The 12,341-nt window shown below is 39.3% G+C and overlaps 1 protein-coding gene across 12 annotated transcripts in view; it reads left to right on the top strand.

Moving 5' to 3' along the window:
- Window positions 1-11,086, top strand: part of TRERF1 (transcriptional regulating factor 1) — a 93,240-nt gene extending 82,154 nt beyond the window's left edge. For all 12 annotated transcript variants that reach the window (XM_034427709.3, XM_034427708.3, XM_087883220.1 and 9 more), the window contains 3 exons: window positions 412-612; window positions 3,438-3,646; window positions 5,249-11,086. In XM_034427709.3, coding sequence (XP_034283600.2) covers window positions 412-612; window positions 3,438-3,646; window positions 5,249-5,570 — 732 coding nt within the window. In that variant the 3' untranslated portion in view covers window positions 5,571-11,086. The remainder of the gene's footprint in view (window positions 1-411; window positions 613-3,437; window positions 3,647-5,248) is intronic.
- Window positions 11,087-12,341: the final 1,255 nt, after the last annotated feature.

Genomic DNA, 12,341 nt, shown 5'->3' with positions numbered 1-12,341 from the left:
GCCCAAAATTTCTGTTGCTGAGCAAGACAGTTGTTAAGTGAGTTTTGCAACTTTTCTTGCCACCATTGTTAAGCGAATCACTGCAGTTATTAAGTTAGTAACACAGTTAAGTGAATCTGGATTCCCCATGGACCTTGTTTGTCAGAAGGTCACAAAAATTGATTACGTGACCCCAGGACACTGCAGCCATCATAAACATGAGTCATGGGATGCTACAAAGGTCATAAATGAGAAAAATGGCCACAAGTCACTTAGTTTGTTTTAGTGACTGTTCGAAATTGAGGTAAATCAAGGATTATCTGTAGGTACATATGAGTTACTTCAATCCTTTTTTAACATCTCTATATGTGGGCAGTTAAGAGTTTCTTATACTGTTACTCCATTATCATCTAGCATGTCTTTGAATTTTAGACAAGTGGTGAAGATGAGGAAATGGAAGGTGAAGAGCAAACTGAGGAAGAAAAAGCATCTGTAAAAGAAGAGGATACAGAAATTCAGAATTCCCCTGACCCACCGTCTATTGCTGTTGCATCACCCGTTAACTCTCCCTCTCTGCCAAGCCTTGGGCTACCTGCAACCTCTTTTATCTGTGAAATGCCAGACTGTGGGGCTGTAAGTGTAATTATTAATACAGTAATACACACATAAGGTAACAGAATAAAAAGACCTGTAAATAGAAAGGAATCAATTGTGGCTAAAGAAAGCAGTGATAACACAAATAGTAACAAGTGCCTTGGATGCAATCCCAAAACATCTGGAGTACTACTTGGACACCATAGGCATTGACAAAATCACCATCTGTCAATTGCAAAAGGCAGCTTTTCTTGGAGCATCTTAACAATCTGCAGTGATAAATTTAACACCATCAAACAACATCAGCTGCCTATGCCAGGTCCTTGGGAAGGACTTGATAGGTGGATAAAATTGTCAAATTCAGGCTAAACATCTGGTGGACTGCAGCCAATCAAATTAATAATATGTTAATACACACATGCAGACGTGTGTGGATACAGATGCAGCTAATCTCTGCAGTTCTCTGACTTCACAGTATGCATTCAGTAATTGATGTTGGATGCAAAATCTCTTACATTGATGCCCAGAGTGGCATAGGCCTTAAGATATCAGATGTAGGACACCAGAAACCCATGGAAACATATTGGGAGTCTTTGAGCCAGTCACATATACAATCCAACTTGTATCAGAGGGTGTATGAAATAAAGGAAGATCCTTATATAAGCCACTCTAAACTCTTAGGAAAATGTGATGTATAACTGTCAAGTATTTGCAAGCCATTGGCACATGTGTCATATAGACACCAGTGGAGGCAGAGAGTGTCTCCACCCCTATGTGGAAAGGAGGGGCTTACCCTGAGTATAAAACCCCCTCCAACCTTTTCCACCTTGCTCTCTCTCCATCTCTCTCTTCTTATGTTTGTTCCTCATGAGACTTGATCTCTGTTGTACATAGTTAATATGATTTATCATATGAATAAATACGTTTAAGATATTTATTTATGCATCTGCCTCTGAACTCTTCTATGCTCCTGGGTGTTTCTACGATCCCAATTCCACAATAATTTTCAACAAGGAAGAAAAACATGTAGTTCTAGAAGACTAATGAATTAATTTTTTAATTAATTCATGTTCAACCAATATGGTACTTTAACTATATTGTGGGGTTCCCAGGACTTCAGTTACTCTGTAATTAGGCTAGACCTATGGCTTCTAAATTCCATTTTTGTGTCTTCATCTAACTACATAACAAAATTTCAACAGCAGGAGACTTTCCTGCCATTTTGTAATAGAAACATATTTAAATTATTACATTCATCCTGTAATATTATTCACATAGAGCTGTGAATAAGGGGAATGAGATACAAAACAAAATAAAAATAAACCAATCCCCACCAAATCCCCCAAAGGTGGTCCTGCCCATTCCCCAGTCCTCCCCGCTTAGCTTATGGCGACACCTCACTATGGCCAACTCGCCACAGTCAAATCACTCTAGTCAACTTGTCACGGACAACTTGCCACGGGACAGTTTGCCATGACCAACTCACTATGGGACAACTCACTGCAGGACAAGAGTTACACTAACATTGAAGAAATAGTCAAAATAATTTTTAAAAGGATTGATCTGTCCCCGTCCACACACACACACAAACACAGCCAGCCGAGGGTTAAGGAAGCACTTGGAACACACCCAGCTCTTTATCTGCAACTTGGCAGCGATATACACGCCGTCTGCCAAGTGCTTTTATTTCCACAGAAAACAGAAAGATAAATACTCAGCTTCCAAACGTCCAACAACAATAAATATTCCTCCCAGCAGTTCCGAACGAGGCTTTAGTGACTATCCAAGGTTAGTTTTGTTCGTCACAAGGATCACTGGTCACCACCCTCTATTATATAGTCTCTGGGGTGTGGTCCAGTGACTCAGTTCTAATCCCTAGCACGCCTCCTGAGCTGCTGCAATCGTTTATCATGCCTTCGGAGGCGTGCGTCCAGGAATGATGTCTCTCCCTCGCTCTCATCCGAGCCACCTGTCTCTCTGCTAATCTCCTCTCCCTCGGCCGGCACCTGAGACAGTGCCAGAGGGGAGGGGCCTGGAGAGGGAGGCCTGGCTGACTCCTCTTCCTCATGCTCGGAGCTTTCTTCCTCCGATGGGACAGGCTCAGAGGGCAGGGCCACAACAAGGATGCCAAAGGAGGGACAAAATAAAATGTGAATGACAAAAATTAAAATAAATGTTTAATTATTTTAAATAATTAAATTGAATTGTTGAAATGTCTCACAGTGAGTTGTCCTGAGGCAAGTTGGCCATGGCGAATTCTCCCACATTGAATTGACCATGGCGAATTGGCCGCTGCGTATTCGCCATGGTGAGTTAACTGTGGTGAATTGGCCATGGCAAGTAGGCTAGGGCGAGTTCTCTCATTCCGCAAAGCCCCCATCAACTGCTCTGTTCTTCCTTCTTTCCTCCAAAGTTGAATGTGGCTCCAAGCAACTAAAAAAAGTTGCTTAGGACTGGTTTAGCTTATGCCTGGGATTAACCTTATGAATAATAAAAGTGAAGTATAACTTTGATATCTTCTGTCATGGATATTAGTTTAGAAATTTTCACAGTAATTGTAAAGACATTGTTGGCCATTTGGCTTGACGAAGGTGTGAGTGGGTGATTTCTGTAGGCATGTGGTTTTGATCATAGCTGTTAGCCAAGATAGCTAAATGACTATCCGTTCAAAAGCTGTGCTGAGGATGAATGGTGAAGCTGTCTTCATGCATATAACTGGCCAGTCAGAAATAAAAAGTTCAAAACAAATTATCTTTCATTAAGAAAACAGGCAAGATACCATTTGAGGAACTCAGTATCACTGTTACAGATTTTTAAAAAAACTTTAATTCAGAAAACCTATTTTTGACTTATTTGCCCTCTAGATCTTCACTTCCAGACAAGCCCTGAATGGCCATGCACGTATTCACGGTGGTACAAATCCTGTGGTCAAAAGCCGCTGTGGTGGCTCTGGCACTAAACAGAAGTCGAATTCTCAGAATGACTATTGCTCTGTCAAGAGTTCCCCAGCTCATAGCACAACAAGTGGTGAGACAGATCCACCTACAATTTTCCCCTGTAAAGAATGTGGCAAGTAAGTAAAGATGTCTACACAGAAACTAGAATCCGTGATTCTCTATGTAGAAAGCTCAGTGAAAATCACTTCCCAACAAAGTAAGGAAGTTGCCTTAATGAATAAGATTAAGCCTAATGCAGCCTTAGCCAGGTACCCAATCATACTTGCTGGGAACTCTGGGAATTGTACTTCTAAAGTATCCAGAAAGCAACAAGGATGCAGAAGACTGTTCCAAATCACTGTATAATAGAGTGGTAAAATATAATGTGTACAATTTAGACTGTGTTAAGATGTCATAAACCAAACCTAACCCTCTTTTGGCTTGAGATAGAGGTGGAATTTATACTGTATATCATGTGGTTTTAGCTTAACATGACATGTCAATCCAGCCAATGCTATTTCCAAACCACAATTTTTATTTACTGCATACCAGAGGTTTGCTCAGGATTATGCTACTTTAACCTGAGATCTGCATCTTTAGCTGATTGCTAAAGGAAGCTTAAGGAAGCGGAGCAAGAGACATTAGTTTTACAGCCCTATTGGGTGATATTGTAGAAAACTCCTTAGCATTCTGTTTTTAAAGCTATAAATAGAAACAAAGTATGCCCTTGAAAGTTTTCAGCCTCACAGACTTCAAATGTATAGGATCTCCCTATTTGGGCAACAGGATTTGAATGAAGAGAATGTATCTGTGAGTATATGCTTAGCCGGAAATTTTTTGTTTATGCCAGTACCAGAGTCAATGTATTTATGTATTTATTGTGTGTGCGTGTGTATAGATAGATATAGATATGTGTGCATGTGTGTGTATATGTATACATATGTATGTGTATATGTGTGTGTGTGTGTGTGTGTGTGTGTGTGTGTGTGTGTGTGTGTATGTATGTATGTATGTATGTATGTATTTGTTTTCGTAGATTTTCACAGGTACATGTATGCAAGTCTTGGCGTATTCGGGTCTTTTCCTGTGTAAGATTGAGAGTATCTTGGCGACGTTTCGACGAGGTCCCACTCGTCATCTTCAGACTGGTGTCTTCGGCTTCGTGTTTGTGCGAGGAAAGCGTGATCGGAGATGCTCTCTCTCTATAAATACTGGTGGGGAGGCGGGGAGTGCTGGCTTTGTTGTTGTAAGCGGGTTGGTTGGTTGTGTTATTACATCTTGATTAGTTGATGGAATTGATGTTTGCAGATTAGTTGGCTGTTTCGTAACATCCTGTGTGGGCGAGGTCCTAGCCAACTACCCAGGATGTTGCAGCACAGGACTCAGGATGTCACAACAATAGAGCTCAGGATGCTACCACACAACCCATTACCCAGGTCGTTACAACACAAAAGACTAATGGGCACACAGCTAGGACCTCGCCCACACAGGATGTTATGAAACAGCTGACTAATCTGCAAACAGAACCAGTAGTAAAAAAATTTGAATTTCAGCACTGGCTGGGAGTGTTTATCGTGTAACTTCGAACGCTCATATCCCGGGGATTACCTGTATCTGAATGGCAGTGAAGGATCAGCCCCTTCTTCCCCAGAGGAAGTGTAATTCTTGGAGAAAATGTAATATACTTCTGTAATTTATACAGATTCCCTTTTCTCCCCTCCCTTTTCATATTGTATTAGGATATTTTTCAAAATCAAAAGTCGCAATGCTCATATGAAGACCCACCGCCAGCAGGAAGAACAACAGAGGCAGAAAGCCCAGAAGGCTGCTGTGGCAGCCGAAATGGCAGCCACAATTGCAAGGACTGCTGGATCACCAGGACACAGCTTGATTCCCCTGGATCATTTAGACTTGATAAAGCAAGTCGAACAGGGAAACGACCTTGGCAGTGATGTTGTACAGGAACTGGGAGAAGTAATTGACAGTGCTGAAGTGATAAACCCCAGCCTCTTACTGGATGAAGAAGAATCAGAGTTGCTTCAGGATGATGTTGAGCTGTAGACAAAATGAGCCACATCTGTAACATTACAGATACCAGATGAAATCAGTTTCCTCCAGTGAAAAGACTATATTTCTTAGTTCACTTTTATTTCAAACTATTTCTATAGCTAGATTCTTTTAAATCCAGAACTGGCTGAACACATCTGTCTTGTGTGATGTTCCTTCTTTTTTCTTTTCTTTTCTTTTTTCTTTTCTTTTCTTTTTCTTTTTTAAAAGTGGATGGGAATTGTTGTTTTCTAAAGGAATCTTGTGTAATATATTGGAATCAAATATTCTGAAAAATCCATATATCTTAAAACTTTCAAAAGAAACATCATATTCTTTCAATTCTGCAGGAGACTTTCTTTTGTTCACCTCTGTTAATTCTGGCTTCAAAAAAGCCTGCAATAGGACTGTGGGATGGCAAAAACAAGTCAGTGATACCAGCATCTTCAATCCAAGATGGACATGGAATAAGTTGTTAGTATCTGGCGATTTTGGACTAGGGCATCCTAATATGGTTCTTCTGCTTGGGCCTATAATCAAGATAATCTAATTCAATTATTTCCTCTCACACCAAAGTTTTGACACCAAATGAAAATTCTGAGGAGGTCTTGATTGTCTTTCCTAACAAGATTTAAATGGCAGTTTGATAATATATCCTGTTCTGCTTTACTTGGATCTGGAAGGAAGAAACAACCATGAAACCAGAAGGAATGACTAGATCAGAGGTGTCAAACTCGATCCTGCCGCCGGCTGTGTCGGGATTTTGTTTGCCATTGGTGGGCCGAAGTGGGCATGGCCTGGTTATTGCGGCTGACTGGGTGAGTGTAGCCGGGGCCGGGGCAGCAGGGGCCGGTCCCTCACTGTCTCCATGATGGCCCGCAGACTAACTCTGCGGCCTATTGTGGGCCACGTGTTTGACACCTCTGAACTAGATAATTTCTCCAAGCAAAAGTTTTTATTATCACCAAATCTAATATGTATACAATTGTTTCTTTTCAAGAGTTCCCGTAGTCATAATCCATACTTCAGCGCTTCCAATTTAGGAGATTCAGAAGGAACAGTGAGGTCAGTGAACGTAGGAATATCTAAGAGATTATAGATAGACTTTTGATTTTACAGTGACAGAATGGCTGAAGCAAACTCACCACTTTTTCATATAAGATTCCTGGATTGCATGTAAATTAATGATTAATGTAGGGAAGCATAGCCAATCTGTACAGGAAATCAGTTACTAAACAGTTGTCTTTGAAAGTATAGGTATAATATGCTATCTTTAGCTTCACGGCAGTGTTCTCCTGAAAAGATGCAAGTCAAAATTTTTCTCACAGAAAAAAGAGGAGAAAAAGGTCCTCTTCGAATAAATCTGCTTATATATATCTATTTATTAAAATTCGTCCAAATGGAAAAGAATGGTTTTATGGTCTCTGATCATAAATTTTATGTGGCTTCTGTGGATGCAGAATGCACATAACTTGGAATACGCAAACCTTGGTGCAGTTCCATTCACTTTTGTAAACTGAATTATATATCATCATGAAAGTGTGTGCAAAACCTAGATGGAACCATGCAGGTTTTGGTCATTGCCAAAGAGTTTAAAACTGCCAAGTGTATAATTTGTTGGTGAGGTTAGTGTAAACGTATTGAACATTGCACTTTTTATGCCCCCCAAAATTGTCTTTTATAGACTCACAGGTTTGAAACTAAAAATAAGCCCAATAACATTACACAAGTTTGAGAGACCTACATTGTGTTTATGTGTTAAGCTTCTCATTTTAATTGTACAACCAAAATACAGAGCCATAATTAATGTTTTAATAGTTTTCACTTCGATAACTATTTTGAAATTCAGATTTCTTTCATTTTTGTTTTTATGTTGCTATTTTAGCAATACATGAGGCTGCAAATTTAAGTACAAATTTAATCTCATCCAGTACAGTAATTGTGGTTGTTTCTTCCCTTTCCTGATTTTGTTACATTAGTTTCTAATATACACAGAGTAGTGTTTCATGATAATCTTGCGCTAAACCAATAATGACCAAAATCTTCCCCCTCTCTTCCTCTCGTGTTGTGTTTGAGAATGATTACATGGATCAGTTTGGTCAGATTTGGAATATCCTAGCTAAGCAACTCTTTCAACATCAGGAGTGGGTTCAGTTTTTAATATAATTCTGTAGCATAATTTATCAGTGAACAAAGAGCTCAAAGTTATGTGAAATTATTCTGTTTGCATAGTCATGGATATTTTCATGAGAGCCAGATTTATAGTATTTGATAATTTGATAAGTCTTAAAGATATTTTTTGTGAAAGTCAATTTTATATGGCCAAATCCTAAAGTTCCTACTCTTCAAAGCTTTGTTAGCCATGGCCACCAATGATAATTGTTCTAGATGAGGCAATTACTGTGTTCAAATCAGTTCTGTGTCCAATTATAGATTACATGCACCACATGAAAAGTAGCCAAGTTGAAATTATCAGTAACACCAAAAGTTTCCTTTAACTAGTCAGTAGGCTGTGAAGTGCAAGCTATCTGTTGGGTTTCTTCTTCTGATATGTATTCATTCTTTAACAAAGAAATTGAAGAGAGTTGTTTAATATGCTTCATTGCACAATCAGGTAGATATTTATATTGGATTTGGCTTTTTTTTTTTTAACCTATCAAGGCCTTCCCAAGAACCTGGGATTGGCAGATGTGGATGGTTGATGGTGATAAAGATATTGTTGCAGGATGCAAGCTATCCTGAGTTAAAGCTACTTTTGCAATTGACCAATGGTAATTTTGTCAATGGTGTTCAAGTGGTGCTCCAGTTGTTTTGGGATTGACCCAAAGAGCCTATTGCTATTGGAACTACTTTTGCTTTCCTTTGTCACAGTCGTTCTGTTTCTATTTGCAGGTCTGTGTATTTTATCATCTTCTCCAGTTTTTCTCTTCTATTCTGTTGTCTCCGGGTATTGCCACATCCACTATCCAGACTTTTTTCGTCTTTCTTATAGATCAGAATTCCCCAACCTTTCTGGCTTTGCAGACTGGTGAGTGGGAGAGGGATGGTTCCCCATGCGCACAGACAGCACGCGTGCTATGCATACAGCTTTGTTTAGGCTCGCAGCATGCACATGTGCTCACTTAAATTGAGCATGCATGCATGTGCTTGCCTGCTGCTCACGCAAGTGGGATGTGTGTGCATGCTCACCCATTTCCGTGGCTCAGTTGCAAACAGCTCATGGTCCACTAGTGGGGTGCGGCCCAGAGGTTGGGGATCTCTGTTATAGACAGTTGTTATGTCTGGGGTATGGCAGGTTTGAAAATAAAAATAAGCCCAATATCCGTACCCAAGTTTGGGAGACCTATATTGTGTTTATGTTCTAAGATTCTCATTTTAATTATATGACCAAAATAAAAACCACAATTAATGTTTTAACAGTTTTCACTTTGCTAATATTGAAATTCAGATTTCTTTCTGTTCGTTCGTTTGTCTGTTTGTTTGAATTCTGAAGTCCCAAAGCTTCATCATTTTCTATAACTTTCTCTCTTTTATGGTCCCATCAGTTCTTGCTTGCAGGCAAACAAGCAAATGGTATTTTTTGCAGATCGTCCAATGCACCATTGTTGCTACTTTGTCATGAGGTTATTTGTAGTTAGCCTGTGCAATCGTCTTGCAGCAGCTAACCATGGGAGCCACTGTTTCTTCAGTTTCTTTGCAGAAGCAGGACTTCCCAACTTTGGCTTTGAATGCATTTGTTGTATGTATCTGTTCTTGAGGTTTGGTCTTGTGCAGCTAGAATTAGCTTCTAGGTCTCTTTCTTCAACTTTCCTACTCTTAACCATTGCCAGATTTTATTATTATCTGCTTTGTCTACTATTTTTAAAATATTATTATTATCAAATTTACTTGCCACCCATCTTGCAATTCAAGGTGACTCATGAGTGGAAGTAAGATAAAATATACAAATATCTGACAATTATAAATATAAAAGTAGATTAAAATTACAAACATTAAAACAAATTGAAAAACATGAATTTGGAGAGGAGAGGTGGGTTTGCCTTTCCTCTTGATGCATCAACCATCTTCAGGACCTCATGCCAGCTGGCATAGTCAGGTGTTAAGGCTTTCCCTGAAGGCTTAAAAAGAAGGGTTGGATCTTATGTCCTATGGCAAGATGTTCCAAAGAGCAGAGGCCATAGCAGAAAAGGCTCTTCTGGATCCCACCAGCTGAAATTCATTGCCTGATGGGATCTGCCATTGACCCAGCATGAGTGAGGTAAACCAATCCCCCAAAATGGTTCTGCCCATTTTTTTGCACTTTGATAACAGTGCAAAACTCACAATAGATAATTCCAAACTGATCTGTATTATTTTCATATAAAACTATAAGCCAGATTTTTTTTTACCTTCATTAAGAAGCTGGTCATTACCTTCATTAAGCATCAGGCCATTATTCATCTAAATAACATTAGGTTTTAGTATTCCTCAAGCTATGTCCATCAGATGAGGTGAGGCTGAGTCTCAAAATTTTCATCCAGCATACTTGGAGGCTCTTTCAGGATATTATAAATTTCTAAGTTTCCTTAGAATAAGTCCGTAATATAAAATTGTTCCTGATTATGTCTTTAGATTTATAACCACAGCACTAGTGCCATTGGATTGTATTCTTACAATGTACTGGAAGGTATTGGTAAAATTGACGGCATTGCAATTGATCATTGGACTAATTCATGATGAACCTGATAATGCATGGTTTCATTTTAAATTATGTAAAGCAATTACTCCGTCCTCTATCCAGCATACTCTGGATATACAGAGATGTCATAAAATGCACATTTTAACCTAACGGAATCGCAAAAGAATCCTTGAAAGAAAGAATATTGGTACTTCTATAAAAATGTTGTTGTTGAAATATGCTTCAATATTTTGCCAGAAAATCTGTGTGGGGGGAGGTTCTATTTACTGAAATTTTGTGTTTATCACAGCTATTTCAGTAACGAATTAGTTAAAAAGTGCACATAACCTAAGAAAAAAGGAAAATATATTTTAATGGAGAAATCTTATTTTCAGAAGTATTTAACTGCTGATTGATTGTTACAAAAAAGTTGTACATTTCTGAGGTATAGTGTAGTGTAAAAATATTTGGTTTAAAAACATTTAACATCATTTTTATTTTGTTTTATATTAAAATGTTTGCCTGTTACGGCTTAATTACACCTGAGTTGCATGTGATTTAATTTCAGGATGTAATTGGGTCAGGTTTGCACTAAATGCTTAATTTCATAATATATTACATGGGAGGGGGCAATTTCCTTTTTGTCTGATGAGGTAGAATGAGGCATGCATTGTACCTGGTACATAATTAAAAGCAAGTACTGTGTATAGATTATACAGCTTTTTTTTTTTGACAGGCAATTGTAAAATCAAAGGGATTCTGTAAGAGTTTGCAGGGAGAAACAGTATTTTATACTTTTGATAAGATATACTTTGTTTAAAAAAATGTTCATGTGATGGGAAAAAATCTTTTAAATAAATGAATCAGCATTTTATTGTTTGGTTTCATATTTTGAAACTGCAGAATAGTGAAATTAAGGGAGTCAACAGCACTTTTCTGAACCTGAACAGGATCAAATTCTGATACAAATAGGGGCAGACTACCCCCCCCCAAAAGAGAGTTTGAAGTTGGCTAGAAAAAGAAAAAATCCCTATTGCATCCTTAGGGAAGAGACAATAGGGCAGAAACTCAGAAAATTATTAAATACTGTACACCAATCTAAGCGCTCTTCCTTCCAGTCATGTGATTCAAATTCCAACACATATACATAGTGAAGTATGGCCATTGTTGGTAAAGTTAGCAAAAAGGATTCCAGAATTTATTTGTTACATCTTGCTCTTTGCATTTCGCCAACAGAACTCACACTTGGGCTTTATTTCCCATGGCTTCTTGGAGAACCAAAGCTATAGTGTACAGCGAGAGGCCCTATAAGAAGAATTTGATTCAAGGCCCCTATAATTTGTCTATTCCAGACTTAAAACCACACCCAAATGACCCAGCAGATCTTCAGGGAAAATCCCAAGCTTCCCCCAAACTTAGGCACCTGGGATGATCAAGTCTAAAGGCCCTACTTTGCCGGGGAAGGGAAAGTAGCACCAGCAAGACAAAAATCAGCCTTTCCTATAGTAATGTCTTTCACCTCCACATTTCAACTGTTCAAAACAAAATAGGCAAGGTTACAAAATGTGTAACCTTAATTGTGTTGTGCCTTCAATGATTGGGTCAGGTTAGGGGTGGCCATGAACTCCTGAGCTATTCCTGATTTCAGGTCCCTTGGGAGGAAGTTGAAGTATCCAAGCACTAACAGCCTTGGGATTTCACTGGCAATGTAGGAGGGTTGGACTCACTGGAGAAGAGCCTAATGCTGGGAAAGATTGACAGCAAAAGAAGAATGGGACGACATAGAATGAGGTGGATAGATGGAGTCACCGAAGCAAAAGGAGTGAGCTTAAATGGACTTCAGAGAATGGTAGAGGACAGGAAGGCCTGGAGGAACGTTGTCTGTGGGGTTGCGACTTCGCAACTAACAACAACAACATAGGGTTAGAATGCAGCAGTGGTGGGTTGCTACCGGTTCAGTCCGGATCTTGTGAACCAGTAGTAACAGCAGTGGGAGGCTCCGCCCAGATGTCATCACAAACGCTCTGCGTAGGCGCAGAAGTGCCGCAAGCAAAGTGAGCACGCACGCACGCTCCCATTGCAAACCGGTAGCAAAAGGTAAGTGGAACCCATCCCTGGAAGTGCAATGG

This window comes from Pantherophis guttatus, chromosome 1 (assembly GCF_059756535.1).
Source record: "Pantherophis guttatus breed Tessera chromosome 1, ASM5975653v1, whole genome shotgun sequence".
Taxonomy (NCBI): domain Eukaryota; kingdom Metazoa; phylum Chordata; class Lepidosauria; order Squamata; family Colubridae; genus Pantherophis; species Pantherophis guttatus.
This window is presented reverse-complemented; position numbering and strand designations above follow the sequence as displayed.